Source organism: Myodes glareolus, chromosome 21, assembly GCF_982192425.1.
Source record: "Myodes glareolus chromosome 21, mMyoGla1.1, whole genome shotgun sequence".
NCBI classification, from domain to species: Eukaryota; Metazoa; Chordata; class Mammalia; order Rodentia; family Cricetidae; genus Myodes; species Myodes glareolus.
Window position 1 is genome coordinate 19,507,805 of NC_142046.1, and position 17,686 is coordinate 19,525,490.

At 52.6% G+C, this 17,686-nt stretch overlaps 2 protein-coding genes across 7 annotated transcripts; both read left to right on the forward strand.

Moving 5' to 3' along the window:
• The first annotated feature begins 360 nt into the window (after nt 1–360).
• Card9 (caspase recruitment domain family member 9) lies at nt 361–10,011 on the forward strand. Of its 6 annotated transcripts, none has more exons than XM_087899858.1 (13): nt 361–514; nt 1,786–1,993; nt 2,423–2,560; nt 3,338–3,642; nt 3,716–3,895; nt 4,007–4,150; nt 4,478–4,603; nt 5,957–6,148; nt 6,625–6,666; nt 7,015–7,063; nt 8,430–8,563; nt 9,633–9,709; nt 9,785–10,011. In XM_087899858.1, exons 2-13 carry the CDS (start codon nt 1,810–1,812, stop codon nt 9,882–9,884), a joined length of 1,671 nt encoding a protein of 556 aa, XP_087755984.1. In that variant the 5' UTR covers nt 361–514; nt 1,786–1,809; the 3' UTR covers nt 9,885–10,011. The 6 variants fall into 6 exon arrangements, 4 of the variants coding, with proteins under 4 accessions (XP_087755984.1, XP_087755983.1, XP_048308686.3 ...); XM_087899857.1 differs by having other exon boundaries at nt 363–514; nt 1,724–1,993; XR_007235509.3 differs by lacking the exon at nt 9,785–10,011 and adding an exon at nt 8,077–8,226 and having other exon boundaries at nt 364–514; nt 1,724–1,993; nt 8,430–8,503; nt 9,633–9,680.
• A 76-nt stretch (nt 10,012–10,087) lies between these two features.
• Nucleotides 10,088–14,507, forward strand: Dnlz (DNL-type zinc finger). The gene is made up of 3 exons (XM_048452731.3): nt 10,088–10,400; nt 10,718–10,857; nt 14,099–14,507. The coding sequence occupies exons 1-3, from the start codon at nt 10,173–10,175 to the stop codon at nt 14,223–14,225; spliced, it is 495 nt and encodes a 164-aa protein (XP_048308688.2). The 5' UTR covers nt 10,088–10,172; the 3' UTR covers nt 14,226–14,507.
• Nucleotides 14,508–17,686: the final 3,179 nt, after the last annotated feature.

Genomic DNA, 17,686 nt, shown 5'->3' on the forward strand with positions numbered 1-17,686 from the left:
CTCTGGTGTGGCCAGAGCATGTAAGCTCAGGGCTGTGAGTAAACCCTTTACCCTGTAGTCGTGACCATGTCCTGCCGCACCTACCCTGTACCACTGTCCCTAGATGTTAGGGAGGGTATGAGACACGGCGCCATACTGGAAAATATCTTTCAGAAGCCTGGATGGAGGAGAGCCTGGGACCACCCAGCCACACACAATGCCAGATGTTCAGCTTCTCTGCCGCCCCAGGCCCCTCATCCTAGGCGTGTGGGCAGGCAGGGAGGGCTCCTTTGCTCCCTAAGCACTTCTGCTTCCCTCTGTTCTCTTCCTTGATGGGCCAATCAGAAGGTAGACCAGAAGGGGCTGTCCTCCTGTGGGAGGACTGGCTGGCCTGTGGCGTCAGCCAGAACTCATCAGGAAGTGCACAGCCTTCTCCAGGCAGGGAGCATCCCCACACTCCCAGAGACCCAGGCTTCTGGTGTGCTCATAGCCCAGGCAGCATCCCGCTGGCAGGTGGCTCCCACAGGACCCTGAGGTAAGTTCAGCTAGCATATCACTTCTGGAAGGTGGGTGGAGCTTGTGGTGACTCTGCTGGGACTCTTCTGGAGCTTATACCCAACAGTCAGTCAGCACCTACCGCCTACCGTCAGGGGGCCTCCATTCTCATCTCTTCGCCTGATTAATCCTTGCTCATCCCAGCATGGTCCTCCAATGTGTGTGTGTGTGACCAGCCATGGGGCTGGAATGGCAGGCGACTGGCCCAAGGTTCCGAGGAATGTCCACAAGAAGGTGCTTCTGAAGATGGCCACGGCTAGGGTGCCAGCTTCTCTGGGCTGGAGACTGGGCTGCCTTCACTCAGTCCCGGACTCATTGAAGCCGCTCACTGAGACGTCACCTGTCCATGGTGGAAGCAGTGGGTAGTCCCACATGAGTGCTCCCACTGCGAACAACTGACCTGGTTGATCCCCAACATGTGACCAGAGGCCAGAGGTCATCTGGAACAGAAAAGCACAGGGTTTGCTGGTGCCCAGCTCCCGAAAAACTGGAGGGGAGTCATAGTAGATGTCTGGAGACTGGATGGCATTGCCTGCCCTTCCTGTGTACCCAGCCTGGCAGGGAGAGAGACATATTCCTACGACCAACCCTCACTTGTCCCCCCGGAATAGCTCCATGTCACGGGCAGCTGCCAGGGGCTGTTGCATCACTGGCTGGCTACAACGGAAGGCTTGAAAGACACGGGGCCTGTCAGAGAATGAGGAAGTCACCACAGGCCTGGCTCCCTGGCAGAGTGAGAAAGCCTCCAACCAACCTGCCTCTCAGCCCCAACCTGGACGCTGGCCAGCCAGAGTCCATGCCACCCAAGAACTTGCCATGTAGGATGGCTACTAGGGGCAAAAACTCCCCCCTACCTTCATCTACCTTCAGGGAGTGCCAGAGCACTTTAGGGTAGAGGGCAGAAGCTAGTGACAGCCATTGTGCAAGGAGTTTTCTCTTGGACCCAACCTGTCCCTTCCCTGACTCAGGTGACTCAGGAAGAAAGCTTGAGGTGACAGGGGCAGGACAGCTGCTTGGGGAAGGTGAGCTTGACAGGGTGGCCTGAGAAGGGGCTATCCGTGCACCTCGGCTATCCCTCAGAAACCGCGGAACAAAGATGAGGCTGAGCCCTCAAATTTCCCTAGAACGAGCCGCCGTGTCCCTGCCCAAAGCCGTGGCCTGGCACTCAGAGGCCTGGGTCCTCTTGTAGGCTGACCGCTGCAGACCCAGCAGGAACGGAAGGTGGGCACTTCCTCCGCTGCTCTTCCCCAGCTGTCAGCACTGCCCACAGAGGACATGTCAGACTACGAGAATGACGACGAGTGCTGGAGCACCCTGGAGAGCTTCCGGGTGAAGCTCATCTCCGTCATCGACCCCTCGCGGATCACACCCTACCTGCGCCAGTGCAAAGTCCTGAACCCTGATGACGAGGAGCAGGTGCTCAGTGACCCCAACCTGGTCATCCGCAAGCGGAAAGTGGGTGAGGGCTGCTCCCGTGCCAGCAGGCCCGAGTCCCTCATGATCCCCAAGATGCGTGGCCAGAGGCTGCTACATGCTCCTCTGCCCTGACCTGGTCCCCACCCAGCTCCATCTCCACGTAGGATATATGAGCGAAAGCGTCCACTCCCCTTGTCATTCCCACTTACCTGGGGCTGCCCAGAGAGAAGGGGAGTTCTTACCATTGTTCAGGCCCTGAGAGTGAAGGCAGCACCCTGCCCTGCCTAGACTGAGTCCCGCAGAGTGCGTTATGTGATGGCCCAGATCCCTCTGCGAGATAGGGCCCAGAAGTGAGGGGTGGGGGTTACACAGCTTGGGATCTCTCTCAGAGGAGTCCTCCACCGTCCCACCTGGACCCCAGAGCGTCTACCTACCCGGACCTTGGCCTTGACCCCGTCTCTTCCACCTGCAGGTGTGCTCCTGGACATCCTGCAGCGGACAGGCCACAAGGGCTACGTAGCCTTCCTTGAGAGTCTGGAACTCTACTACCCGCAGTTATACAGGAAAGTCACTGGCAAGGAGCCAGCACGTGTCTTCTCCATGATCATTGGTGAGAGGCACAAGCCGTGGGTTGGTGTTGTGGGCGGAGTCGGGTGCCACTGGGTCCCGGCTTCTGTAGTTACATCAGAGTGAATGGGTCTGATACAAGCCCTACGGTGTATATCAGGGTAGTGGTACCAAGTGACTGCTTTCAGCTGCTCAGGGTCAGGGCTCCCTGGCTTGTTGAGGTCCTGCTGGTCTCCAGAAAGAGAACCTTTCTCTGCTTTTTCCATCCCAAGAATAGTCACTGAGAAGCGGTGACCCCTCCAAAGTGCCATTTCCACGGGATCCAGTTAAGGGCAGAATCCTACAGTTTCTAGAGGGGACAGAAGTGTTGTCTCCTGATGGGGTAGCCACATCCCTATCAGTCCTCAGTCATCTCATAAAGACCATTATAAAAGTAGAGAGCCAGGCATGCTGGCACACACCTTTAATCCCAGCACTCTGGAGGGAGAGGCAGACAGATCTCTGAGTTAGAGGCCAGCCTGGACTACATAGTGAGACCTTGTCCCAGGAAGAGAGAGAGAGAGAGAGAGAGAGAGAGAGAGAGAAACTGGCACATGAATGGTCCCAGTCAGATCATCTGTGAGGGCAGCAAGGCAGACCAGGCCTAGTGAACACACTCATCCTGAGGGAGCTTTCCCACCAGCTTTCTCTCTGTGGGAGACCAGCACTGCTCCCTCTGCCCCCACACGGCTGGTTTTCAAGCACACACTCCTGGACGAGGACAAGCTCAGGGTCTGCAGGTGACAGCCACAGGCTCCATCTGACCCTGCGTGGTCCCCAGATGCATCAGGGGAGTCGGGCCTGACGCAGCTGCTGATGACAGAGGTCATGAAGCTGCAGAAGAAGGTCCAGGACCTGACGGCACTTCTGAACTCCAAGGACGACTTCATCAAGGAGCTGCGGCTGAAGGACAGCCTTCTGCGGAAACACCAGGAGCGCGTCCAGCGGCTCAAGGAAGAGTGCGAGCTCAGCAGCCGAGAGCTGAAGCGCTGCAAGGACGAGAACTACGACCTGGCCAAGCGCCTAGCGCATCTGAGTGAAGAGAAGGGCTCCGCGCTCATGCGCAACCGTGACCTGCAGCTTGAGGTGATCGCTGGCCCCGGCTGCAGGAGGGTGGGGTCTGGAGGAGCCTGCCACTGACTGACTGGACCTCCCACAGGTGGACCGGCTGAGGCACAGCCTCATGAAGGCGGAGGATGACTGCAAGGTGGAGCGGAAACACACGCTGAAGCTCAGGCACGCCATGGAGCAGCGGCCTAGCCAGGAGCTGATGTGGGAGCTGCAGCAGGAAAAGGACCTGTTGCAGGCCCGGGTGCAAGAGTTGGAGGTCTCTGTCCAGGTAGGGCAACCAGCAGTGCACACCAGGCTTCATTTCTGCGGGGGCTTCAAGCTGGGCACACCAGGTGGTACAACTGTAGTGGCCAGGCTTGTTGCCCTCTGCCACCTCCAGGAGGGGAAGCTGGACAGGAACAGCCCCTACATTCAGGTGCTGGAGGAGGACTGGCGCCAGGCCCTGAAGGAGCACCAGGAGCAGGCCAACACCATCTTCTCCCTACGCAAGGACCTCCGCCAGGCTGAGGCCCTCCGGACCCGGGTGAGAGACCAGGGAAGGCAAGCAATGCCCACTGGGTACACCGAAGGTGGGGTCCGGGATCTACCTCACTATCTCCCCTTCACCAATTCCTGGGGCACGGTAGCGTCATGTCCACAGCTAGGGTCACCCTTTGGGTTACAATGTGACCAGTGGTGGCTGAGGCCATGGTCTCAGACCAAGCTGGCCGGCTGTGGCCTGGGACTCCAGCGCCCTTCCCATCATCCCAGCTAGCCTGATCCTGTGTACTTTGGAGCTGTTGTCCTGAGTCCAGCGCAGGGGTCGGGTGGGCAGTGGAGAGTGGGTGAGGCTGAGTGGCGCTCCCCATAGTGCATGGAGGAAAAGGAGCTGTTTGAGCTGCAGTGCCTGGCCTTGCGCAAGGATGCCAAGATGTACAAGGACCGGATCGAGGCTATCCTGCAGCAGATGGAAGAGGTCTCCATTGAGCGGGACCAGGTAGGCGCCACGTTTGTGTTCAGAAGATGAGAGCGAGAGACGTGTTGCGGTGCCAGTGTAGCAGCTTTTGGAGCTGTGGTCAAAGCAGTTTTTATTTGTTTATACTTGGAGGTAACTTTAAAAGGTAGAACCTGGGGCGTCTCAACAAACACAGGAAAGCCTGTCTTTCTCACAGAAAGAACTTATGAAGCAGGGGAGTCCCAGCGGCCCCTGTGCTGGTTAGGGTAAGGACAAAGTTGGAGACTTCAGTAGGGGAGAGGAAGTTGCTAGCTGCACAAGTGGGGGGTGGAGGGCAGGGCATTGGGTAGGAAGAGCTGGTGGTAGCTCCCTGGCATAGGCAATAATAGTAGTAGCTCATACCTGCAATTCTAGCACTTGGAAGTTGAGACAAAATAAATACTGTGAGTTTAAGGCCAGCCTGGATTACACAGTGAGTTCTGAGCCAGTTTGACCTTGTCTCAAAAAGCCAAAATCAACAAAAGGTAGTAGCAACTGAGCCAGGTTTGGTGGCACATGCCTGTAACCCCAGGCTTTGTAGAGGCAGGAGGATCAGAAATTCAAGGCCATCCTCTGCTGCACAGTAAATTTTAGGCCAGCTTGGGATAATGGAACTTTCTCCCGGGAAACAATAGTGTTCATTTTAAGAAGAGTCATCAATCATGTTCTTTTTTATTTCTCTTCCTTTCTTTTCCTTTTCTTTTTCAAGACAAGGTTTCTCTGTATAGTCCTGTCTGTCCTGGAGCTCACGCTGTAGTCCAGGCTGGTCTTGAACTCACAGAGCTCTGTCTGCCTCCCTAGTGCTGGGATTAAAGGTGTGTGCCGTCACCACCAAGCATTGATCGTGTTCTTGATGTCAAGCTGCATCCAGGACTTACAAAAACATGCTGCATGGGTGGAACAGAGACACATGCTATCTACTCGGGATGTCTGATGCCTTAGCTGGACTTCCCTAGGAACTGCCTTGAGTATCAATCATGGAGATTTTCAGTTGCTTCTTTGTGGAGTTTTACTTTTAAAATTAACTTTATTTATTTATTTTTGATTGTTCTGAGACAGTGTCTTACGTAGTCTTGCCTCAAACTCAAACAATGTCCAAAGAGGACCTTGAACTACTGATTCTGTTTCCACCTCCCAAATGCAAGGATACTGGGCATGTGCTACCCCACCCAGTGTCTGTTCCTTTGTACTGAGAGCCCTGACTGCTTTAAGAATCCCTCCATTTCAACAGCTCCAACTGCTCAACAGGGTGGCTGACATCTAGCTGGGACCTTTGGTAGAGTCTGGGGTCTCTACTGCCAAATAAAAGCCAAGAGCCTCACTGGTCAGGTCTCTTGGCCCCTCCTATCCCTACAGGCTATGACCTCGCGGGAAGAACTGCACACACAGTGTGCCCAGAGCTTTCAGGAGAAAGACGCGCTGCGAAAGCAGGTTCGAGAGCTGGGCGAGAAGGCGGACGAGCTGCAGCTGCAGCTGTTCCAGAGCGAGGGCCGGTTACTGGCTGCCGAGGTCAGGCTCAGGCAGCAACAGATGGACATGCTCATCCTGGTAGGTCCTGCGTCTGCTCTGCCTGGGGTGGTCTGAGCAGTGAGGGAGCTGGGGAGGACCCGTGCTCGGTGCAAGACTCCAAGAGGGATCATCGGCCTAGGGGCATCCCCAATCCTAGCCTGGCATGGCTGGTGCCCTACTTGTGGCTTCCAAAAATGCCTGGGCCTTCCTGAGTCCCTTTTCCTCTTTGGAGCTCATGCTGGAACGACAGACATAGATGTATGTAACTCAAGGTCCAATTAGCACGCAGGGCTGACCCAGGCGTAACCTCCAGGTGGCTTGGCGGGGTAGTGTTAAAGAAAGGCAGACATTCTGGGTCAGGGTCCTAAAGAGGTTGCTGGCATGACTCGGATACACTCAGGGCCTCCCTAGAGGATGGGGCTGGGATGGGGCCCTCCCTATGCCCTGCTCACCCCATGTCCAGGTGCTTAGAAACCCTGAAGCTCACTGACCCATTCCCTTTTCTGTGGCCTCAGAGCTCTGACTTGGAGGATACTTCACCCAGGAACTCCCAGGAAGTGAGTGCAATCCAATGGGCGGGCACAGAGTGGGCCTCTCCCTGGCCTCCGACCTCCCTCCGACCCCACACTCATCTCCCACGTGGTCCTGTTCACCCGAACTGGACTGTCCCTTCTCTCCCATTTTGGGCAGTCCAATGCTCACACCCTGGCCTCTTAGGACAGGAACTTCATGCTAGGGTTCCCTTTACCTGTCGGCCCGACTGGGACTGAGCCCCCAAAGACCTCTGTGCGGAGGGGTGACAGTGATCAAGTGGGCAGTGGGGTAGGTCACATCTAGTCCTGGAAGAGCAATGGTGGCTTGTAGCATGGATGGCCTAACTGGGTGGCACTGTCTCTGTCTGGAAGCTCTCCCTGCCTCAGGACCTGGAGGAGGATTCCCAGCTCTCAGACAAAGGTGAGCAGGTGGGGGTACCATGCACCGCCAGACCCTCCCTTAGCCCAGAGGCGCATGGGCTATACTCTCCTGGGCCTCCCAGAACCCTGGCCCATCCTCAGCACACAAAGCTGTGTGACTTACTCTGTCTCAGTAGTCACACCACTGCAAGGACAGAGAAACTGAGGCAGGGAGTGGCAGCGGTGAAGGGCTAACTGGTTAGGCTAACACAGGCGGAAAATAAGGAATCTGATTTGAACCTGGGGCTCAGGTCTCAGGGTCTGTGGTTCAGACGGCAGTGAGTGTGGAGCCCCCATCTTGCCTAGGCCCATCTTTCCCTACCAGCCTTCCCCCTGCAGAGGGATTGAATAACCAGTATCCAGGTGTTCTCAATGAGGAGGTAAGGAATGGCGCTATAGATAGAGCAGCAAGCAAGGAGATGGGGTGTATGCTAGTCACAGTAGCAGGCTGCTGGACAGGACCCTCCTCTGGTCTGATGGTTGGCTCATTAGTCCTGGAGATGGCAATTGGGGGAGCTGATGAGAACAGAGTGTTCTGAAGTAGCTGGAGATGGGAGGTGGCGGGGGGGGGGGGAAGTGTCTGGTGCAGGAAGGAGCCCTGAGAGCTTCCTTGAGAAGTCAAATAGACTTCCTCAGCTCAGTCTCAGCCCAGGCTCTCACCAGAGGCAAAAGGGGAACAAGTGGTGCGGATGGAGAAGTGTGGAGGTGGGTCACCCACTGCAGCCCCCAAGACCCAACTTTAGGCCACTGAGCTCCATGTGGGCACAAAAGGAGGAGAACCCAAGAATAGCCAGCTCCCTGCAAGGCATGCCAGGGGTTAGACACCATGAAAATGAGAGGGGAAGGAGGAGGGTCTGCTGGTTGCTCTCACATCCTGAGTCCTCCTTGGATATAACTGTTTCTTGATGTTCATAGCCCTCTCTGGACACCTGCCTGAAAGCCAGGACCTTGGGCATGCTGGGTTGGCCACCTAGTCTGGTCTAACTAATATAGTGTACTTGCTCTCACCTCCAGAAGTCCTGAGCTCTCCACTGAGGCTGCTCCCACCCCACCCATGGGAACCACTAAACACATAAATGTTGCCAAGCCAACAGGGACATGGCCTAGGACATGCATGAGCAAACTATCCTGGGGACCGGGAGTCTTTCCTACCCATCCATCCTTGTATGTTTGGTGACAGTCAGCTTGGAAGGTTGGGTGGGTGATGGTAGGAGCCCTGTTGAGAGCTCCTGGCAGCCTAGGGCTGGCTTGGCCTGTCTGGAAAATGCAGTCTTCACTGGCCTGGGCTAGTGCTAGCTGGATTGTTAGCAGAGGGAGGTAGTGGCCATGCAGGATGGGCACCCCACAAGTACAGCTCTTCCTTTCAGGTGTCCTGGCAGACAGAGAGAGCCCAGAGCAGCCCTTTGTGGCTCAGAGCAAGGAGCCGCTTTCACAAACCCATGTAAGGCTGACTGGGCCCCCTCGAGTCCTGGTTACTCGATGGCTGATCTTGGGGAAGAAGGTGACTCTGCTTGTACCCCCAAACAGCTGCAGATCACAAGGTCTTTGCAGTGCATGCATGGGGTGTAACATTTGGGTAGTGTTTGGTACATGAAGAGGAGGCCCTCTTCGTGGACAGAACCCTAGATGATGTGGGGTGCTTGGATGGGGTGGGGCAATAACAAAAGGACACTCCTACAGGGGAGGAATTGTAACAGACTTTCTCAGGGTTGCCAACCAGCTCCAAATGACACGGAAACTTATTATTAGTTATGATGCTTGGCCTTATCTTATGTTTGTCCCACTAGCTCTTATAATTTAATTTAGCCTGTTTCTCTTCATCTACATTTTGCCTTGGGGCTTTTTTTTTTTTTAAGATTTATTTATTTAGTATAAGGTGTTCTGCCTGCATGTGTACCTGCACCCCAGAAGAGGGCACCAGATCTCATTATAGATGGTTGTGAGTCACCATGTGGTTGCTGGGAATTGAAGGACCTGTGGAAGAACAGCCAGTGCTCTTAACCTCTGAGCCATCTCTCCAGCCCCTTGCCTCGGAGCTTTTAACTTTTCATTTTGTATGTCCTATTTTTCCTGCTTCCTCTGTGTCTGTCTGTCTGGCAGCTACCTGACTGTCTGTCTTTCTCCCTCACTCTGTTCTCTCTCAAGTCTAGATTCCTCCTCCTACTCATTCTCTCTCCCTGCCAGCCCCACCAATCCCTCTAATGTCTAGTTATTGGCCGTTCAGCTTGTTATTAGATCAGTTAGGTGCCTTAGGGAGACAAGGTAAAGCAGCAACACATCTTTACATAACTAGACAAATTCAGCATAAACAAAGGCAACATATCTTTACATAGTTAAAGTAATATTCTGCAACCTAAACAAACGTAACACATCTTCACATAGTTAAAGTAATATTCCATAACAAAGAAGTCATCTAGTCAGTCTGGCTAAAGGGGTAGTTTCCCCATGCTCGCTCAGCCTGGAGTCTATCAGGCCCCACATCCAGCTGGCTAGGCTTCACACTTGCTAGAGTCCCAGGGCGGCCCTGGGAAGGCCACAGTGTCTAGCTGCCGGCCCCGTTCCTTCTGCAGGGCACAGGGCCCAGCAGCAGTGAACCCCCGGAGAAGGAGCGGCGGCGCCTCAAGGAGAGCTTCGAGAACTACCGCAGGTGTGGGGCGGCGGGCAGGACGACCTGGAAGGGTGGGGTACTGGCGTGTACCTGCTCACACTGCGGGTCCCATAGGAAACGGGCGCTCCGCAAGATGCAGAACAGCTGGCGACAGGACGAGGGGGACCGCGAGAACACCACTGGCAGCGACAATACCGACACCGAGGGCTCCTAGCGGGCCGCACCGAGGCTGAGCATCTGTGTAATTGTGAAGGGATGCTGCATTTTTTTTTACTGTATGTTACACATGTGTTGTACAAGTGTTGGAAAATACAGCTAAATAAAATGACCACCAAGCCGAACCTGTTGGGTGGATGTGCACTCGGAGGGACACCAGGGGGCGACAGAGCGCAGCGCGCCCGGCGGCAACGGAAGCCGAAGAGGGCCGCTTCCGGCCGCAGCGCCTAGTTCCAACTCTGTAGCACGGGGTGGCAAAAGGGTTCGGCCGAGGACCGCAGACGGGATGTTGCGGACAGCACTGAGCCGTGTGCCTGCACTACTGCGTAGTGTGCGGACCCGGAATCTCGGGCCGGGGCGACTTTGGGATGCCGGGACTCGCCTGACGACCGCGGAGAGCCGGCGGGGCTGGCCCTGGGGCTGGCGGAGTTCGAGCTCCGCGCCAGAACCCAAGCCTAAGGCCACGCTGGGGCGCGTGGAGTCGAGCCATTACCAGCTCGACTGCACCTGCAAGGTAGGCGCGGCCGAGAGAACCTGGCGCTGGTTCAATTCCTGAAGGAGCGTGGTTCTCAGAGAAGGGACTGGAAGTAACCTTCGGGCCTGGAAGGGGCCGGGGTCTTCTGCGGAAGGACTGGGAAGGGATGGAGGGACAGAAGCTTCCAGGGATGGTTAAGGTTACCTGGGGACAGGCGTTCTGGGTAGGAAGTAACTGGGATCTCTCCTAGGTGGGACCATCTGGGACAGAGTTTGGGTTGTCCCTCAGGTTGGTAAGCCCTCGGGAGGGGGCTTTCTTGTGTGTACCTGGCCTGACCACCTCTCCAACCCAACTAGGTCTGTGGGACTCGGTCATCCCATCACATATCAAAGTTGGCCTATCACAAAACTGTGGTCCTCGTTAAGTGCCCTGGTTGCCAGAACAACCACGTCATCGCCGACAACCTAGGCTGGTTCTCTGACTTGCAGGGGAAGAGGTAAGGCCAGCTGGGTGGGATAGGAGGCAGCAGGATTGTGTGTTATGGATTAAGTAAAATGCTGCGGATCCCTGGCGGCTGCAGCAGCAGAAACGCTGCAGGTCCCCGAGCAGAGGCAGTGGGCAGCAGGTCCCGAGAGCAGCCAGGGGAGGGAGGGAGAACGGAGGGGGAAAGGGGAGAAGTGTGGAAAAGTGGGGAGAGACAGAAGATGCTTCTTTGAGAAGGAGACGGAAAAAGGAAGAGACTCAGGCTGCAAGCAGGAAGGAAGATGAAGATCTGCCTGCCTCAGTTGACTGGAGAGGGACTGGGCGTGGCTTGTCTCTTAAAGGGACAGGATAGATCATTACAGTGTGGCCCTTCAGGAGCCTTGCCTGGCTTCACTAGACAGCCCAGCTTCCATGTGGATCTAGAAACTTGAATTTGAACTTTAGATAAACCATGAATAACCCCCAAATGTGGCAAGCTATATCTCTAGTTCCGTGGCTCCACCTCTGCCACTGCCTGCCTGACCTCTGATCTCTCCAATGGCCTTTTTACTTTCTTTCTTTAAAGATTTATTTATTTTATGTTTGAGTGCTCTATCTGTATGTACAACTTTATGCCAGAAGAGGGCATCAGATCCCACTATAAGACAGTTGTGAGCCACCCTGTGGTAGTTGGGAATTGAATTTAGGACCTCTGGAAGTGCAGTCAGTGCACCTAACTATTGATCCATCTGTCCAGACTTCCTTTTTCACTTTTTTTTTCATTTTTACTTTCTTGGGGGGGGGAGGATGGGGGTCTCAAAACAGGATTTTTTTTGTAGCTTTGGAGCCTGTTCTGGAACTAGCTCTTATAGGGCAAGCTGGCCTCGAACTCACAGAGATCCACCTGCCTCTGCCTCCCGAGTACTGGGATTATAGGTGTGTGCCACTACTGCCCAGCTGCATTTTTACTTTCTTTTTTTTAATTGATATTTATTGAGCTCTACATTTTTCTCTGCTCCCCTCCCTGCCTCTCCCTTCCCCCCTTCAACCCTCCCAAGGTCTCCATGCTCCCAGTTTACTCAAGAGATCTTGTCTTTTTATACTTTCTACTTCCCATGTAGATTATATCTATGTAAGTCTCTCTTAGTGTCCTCATTGTTGTCTAAGTTCTCTGGGATTGTGGTTTATAGACTGGCTTTCTTTGCTTTATGTTTAAAAACCACCTATGAGTGAGTACATGTGAAAATTGTCTTTCTGTGTCTGGGTTACCTCACTCAAAATAATGTTTTCTAGCTCCATCCATTTTCCTGCAAAATTCAAGCTGTCGTTGTTTTTTTCTGCTGTGTAGTACTCCATTGTGTAAATGTACCACATTTTTCTTATTCATTCTTCGGTGGAGGGGCATTTAGGTTGTTTCCAGGTTCTGGCTATGACTAACAAAGCTGCCATGAACATAGTTGAGCACATGTCCTTGTGGCACGATTGAGCATCCTTTGGATATATACCCAAAAGTGGTATTACTGGGTCTTGAGGAAGGTTGTTTCCTAACAATTAATTAATAAATCACCACACTGACATCCAAAGGGGTTGTACCAGCTTACATTCCCACAACCTCTCCAGCATAAGTTGTCATCAGTGTTTTTGATTTTGGCCATTCTCACAGCTGTAAGATGGAATCTCAGAGTTGTTTTGATTTGCATTTCTCTGATGACTAAGGATGTTGAACATTTCCTTAAGTGTCTTTCAGTCATTTTAGATTCCTCTGTTGAGAGTTCTCTGTACTCCATTTTTTTTTATTGGATTATGTGATCTTTTGGTGTCCAATTTCTTGAGTTCTTTGTATATTTTTTCAATCAGCCCTCTGTCTGATGGGTTATTGAAGATCTTTTCCCATTTTGTAGGTTGCCGTTTTGTCTTGTTGACCGAGTCCTTTGCTTTACAGAAGCTTTTCAGTTTCAGGAGGTCCCATTTATTAATTGTTTCTCTCAGTGTCTGTGCTGCTGGGGTTCTATTTAGGAAGTGGTTTCCTGTGCCAATGCGTTCAAGTGTACTTCCCACTTTCTCTTCTTTAAGGTTCAGTGTGTGACTGGCTTTATGTTGAGGTCTTTGATCCATTTGGACTTGAGTTTTTGTGCATGATGGTAGATATGGGTCTATTTTCATTCTTCTACATGTTGCTATCCAGTTATGCCATCACCACTTGTTAAATATGCTTTCTTTTTTCCATTTGATATTTCTTGCTCCTTCCTCCTTCCTTCCTTCCTTCTTTTCTTATGTATACAATATTCTGTCTGCGTGTATGCTTGCAGATCAGAAGAGAGCACCAGACCTCATTACAGATGGTTGTGAGCTAACATGTGGTTGCTGGGAATTGAACTCAGGACCTTTGGAAGAGCTCCTAACCGCTGAGCCATCTCTCCAGTCCCTATTTTTTCTTCTTTTATCAAAGATCAGGTGTTTGATGTGTGGATTGATATCTGGGTCTTCTATTCAGTTCCATTGGTCCTCCTGTCTGCTCTTTTGCCAATACCAGGCTGTTTTCAGTAGCTCTGTAGTAGAGTTTGAAGTCAGGGATTATGATGCCTCCAGAAATTCTTTTATTGTACAGGATTGTTTTGGCTATCCTGGGTTTTTTGTTTTGTTTTTTTTTTTTGTTTTTTTGTTTTTTCCAAATGAAGTTGAATACTGTTCTTTTGAGGTCTTTGAAGAATTTTGCTGGGGCATTTTTACTTTCTAATGGAGGCCTTTTATCCTTTGCCAACTCAGGGCAAATGGGTATGTGTCAGACTGTGGAGTGGGTGCTAGACTTCAGTTGGTACTCCCACTTTTCGGAGGGCAGTGCGGAGGGCCAGGAGGATGAGTCTATGACTGCCTCATGGCTTTTTAGCGTCGACCTGTGAGGAGGGATTAGTGGCAGGAGTGTGGGCAGAGCCACAGAGGAGAGAACCTGAGATAAGCATGCAGACCTTGGGTCTCTGGGTTCACTGGTTGGACCTGTGCTGCAGAAAAATCTCAGCTCTGATTCGTAGGAACAGGACAGAACTGCAGGGATGGCTAGCTGGCAAGAGGCATGGCCGAGGCCCCTGGGGTTACACTGCAGGGGAGATGACATCCTGCTTGCTGAGTTGTGAGGTGGCACTTCCTGACACACAGATTTGGTGAAGGTGCATTAGGTACCTGTGAGGTTCTGGGACAAGTGTTCCAGGCCCAAACTGACCATGGGATGCCCTTGAGGGAGCCCAGTACAGAACTAAGGCTGCCTTCCTGTCCTGCAGGAACATTGAAGAAATCCTAACTGCCCGAGGAGAGGAGGTACGCCGCAAGCCTGAAGGATGCCCTGATACTGATCCAGAGGCTGCTGAACCGCCTGTCACCCTCCCTGGCAAGATTGAGCAGAGCTGACTGTGGGGACCAGCTTTAATAAGCTAAATATGGACAGGTCACCCAAAGGAAGTTCTTTGCCAGAGTAGAACTTGGCCATTGATAAAATTAATAAGAGGCTGGAGTCTCAGTAGTTTACCCTGAGGCAATGCCTGGCTGCAGGAGGATCCACAAGCTGAGATTACCCTAGGGCAATGCTAGCTATTAGACTCCCTCCTCTTCCCAGTTCACCTTGGGACCTGTTCCTTGCCTTAACAAGCATTAACAGCGAGAAGTAAACTTGTTCTGTGCTTACCCTCGAAATGAGTTTTACAGAGTATGGAGTTCTAGTCTTGTAAAAGCCGCTAACTTGCCGGACGGTGGTGGCGCATGCCTTTAATCCCAGCACTCAGAAGGCAGAGGCAGGTGGATTTCTGTGAGTTCGGTTAGTCAGTTATCTTTAAAATGCTGATGTGGTAGGTTACAGGAATGGGCCTCACTTAGTTCCCTGTGTATGTTTTCAAGGTCAAACTTAAAGCAGGCCGTAAAAAGCAGGGTTTGTCCAATTGATGTGCCTAGGCTGAAATTACCTGGCGCAAGTGAAAAGGAAGCACGCAACACGCAACAAACCCTCTCAGGAGTTTATTAGATGGGGGTACGTACAGGCCTGGGGATCGGTGGGGGAAGAGAGGGAGAGAGCGCGAGTGAGCGCGCAGGATGGTGCGTCCAGCTTTTAAAAGCTGCCTAGCACATGCGCACAGGGGGTTGGTGTGACTGTCACCCTGGTGACACAGATGACGGGCTACTCACACATGTGTGCAAGGGTTTAGCTGAGTCATATGTGGATGTAACCACGCATGCGTGCACATGGGTCACGTGGGGCCTTTTGTGCCCGAGGGCCTGTCCGCACGTGCCTGCCTTTAGAACCCGGAAGTGCAGCCTTATCTGTGACTGAATAATTACATTGGCAGCCCTCATACTTCAGAGATCTACAGAATATGGTGTTTAAAATAATGACTAAAAAACTTATTACGTTAGACAGAGACTCCGAGATCCTAACAGTAACCCAAGACACCATGAGGTCTCTACCTGGATTACAACAACACTGACCACTGGGTGAGATGACCCAGTGCAACACTGGCTGCCAGGGGCAAGCAGGACCCAAGATTGGGTCCTGTCTCGCTGCTTGTGAAGGGAGGAATGTGGGAGCCAGCCATAATAAGCTAAATATGGACAGGTCACCCAAAGGAAGTTCTTTGCCAGAGTAGAACTTGGCCATTGATAAAATTAATAGAGGCCTGAGGCTCAGTAGTTTACCCTGAGGCAATGCCTGGCTGCAGGAGGAACCACAAACTGAGATTACCTGACCCCCACCCAAGAACAGACTATTCAAAGGAAATGCCTGGCATTCCAACCGCTGTAGATAGGATCACCTGCCAGTACACATTCACCAGGACACCCCTAGACAGATGTCAGCCAATCAGAGGTCCTGAACCCCCTCACCCCCACCTTAACTACTATAAAAACCCAATTCTAGGACTGGAGAGATGGCTCAGAGGTTAAGAGCACTGACTGCTCTATCAGAGGTCCTGAGTTCAATTCCCAACACCCACATGGTGGCTCACAACCGTCTATGAGATCTGGTGCCCTCTTCTGGCCTGCAGGTGTACATGAAGGCAGTGAAAGACGACATCCCCCCCAAGCCGGGAGACTCTCACTCAAGTCTCAGGATAACACGACCCCACCCACCCAGGAACTCACGAGGTTTATTGACAGGACAGGAACCAGTGCTCCACATAGGGGTAGAGAGTTCGACCCCGAGTAGCTGGGAGAAAGGGTATTTAAGGGAAGAAACCATAACACAATAATCCAAAGGGGGTAGGGAGGGTGTCATTGGAAAATACCAATGATCATTGAAAAATCCCAAAAATACCAATGATAATCACTCCCTGTTTCTCAAGATTATTCTCAAGATTATAATCTAACTTTATCTTCAGCTAGTTCCTGAAACAGAGTCACTGAACCATCTAATCTAGATTTTTGATTCTTCTCTCCCTGCTTAGATTTTTGGCTCTATTTTTTTCTGCTAGAGGGATCTGGATTTATCCAGGTCTTTCAGCAGAACACTGTATACATAAACCAAAACAAAACAATTCTAATTGAGCTCAAGGCTCTCCAGATATTCCAATATGTTGGACATGCAGAGAGACCAAGTTTGCAAACTTGATTAAAATAAAGGCTCTTTGCTTTTACATATGGGACTCAGTCTCCTATGTTTGCTTTTGTGGGGACCCCATAGATTTGGACATAACACTGACTTGTACACTCCTGCAGCTGTGGACTCCCGTCTCCCAGAAGTTACCCCATCCACCTGGAACCCCAAGTCTGGCATGCTCCTTGTCAGCAAACAGCCGTCACTTCCAGGTGCTGGGCCTTGGCTCCTGTTGTCCTTTTCTGAATTCAGAACAACTCTGTGGCTCTGGGACCCCAGCCTCAGGAGCTTCCTTCCTCTTCTGTCACCTCATCCCTGTGGCCCTGAGCAGTTTCTGTTCCTCAGAGCTACACTACTTCCTCCTCTGTTGCCTGCTCCTGGGTAGCACTGGTGGCTTCCATCCTGTGAGCTAGTGTCAAGTCAAGCCCTGAGGCATGGCTTTCGTAGCAGAACTGGCTGCTCAGTGCAGCCATGAACCTGTGGGGTTCTGCTCAGAGGCTTGGAAGAAAGAAGAGTGATCCAAGAAGAGCCCCCCCCCCATGAGCTGCTTGCACCTCTTAATGCTCCTTCCTGTGTTGGGGCCTAAGAAGACATGCATGGCAGTGATGAGGGCCATATCATGCTTGCCTTGGTGTGTGGTTCATCTCCCAACTTTGTTTGACATGCATTCAGGATGTTCTTGTGTTAAGGAAAACAAGCAGATGCAAGACCAGGACAGGCTTTTTGCGGGAGTCTCTGGGCCCCGTGACCTTCAACATTAATCAGCAGCCCATCTGGCAGGGAGAGACCTGGGACAGGAGGGTGGGGAAGGCAGCTGAGTCGAGTGTGACAGTGACACAATGCTGCCCTGTCTCCTGGGACCCAGCTAGTGATTAGCAGTTCACTCTGGGCCGTGGGAGGCCGGGTGCACTTGCAGGCTGTGCCTCCACTGGATTACCCCCTGTCCTTCCCTTGGCAAACACCCTGCTATTATCCCCACCCAGAGCCTCCTGTGTCATTTGTGCAAACTGTCGGAGGCCTAGAGGCAGAAGCAGCCCCCAGCTCCAGCCTGCTCCCTGTGGAGGGCGCAGAGGTCAAAGCGGGCTGACTGTTGCTCATGGGCCTTCAAGTGCAAGAGGCCAGTGGAACCTGACCAGGCTTTCTTGTTGCCTTCAAGTGTCTGGACTAGAGTTTGAGGCCCAGAGGCGGCTAGACCTGATGGTGCAGAATTAGATGGCGGGGACCTGCTCTGGATGGGAAGGCGAAGCCCACGGTTTGGACTTTATCTTTGTGCCTTCTCATGCTGCTGCTC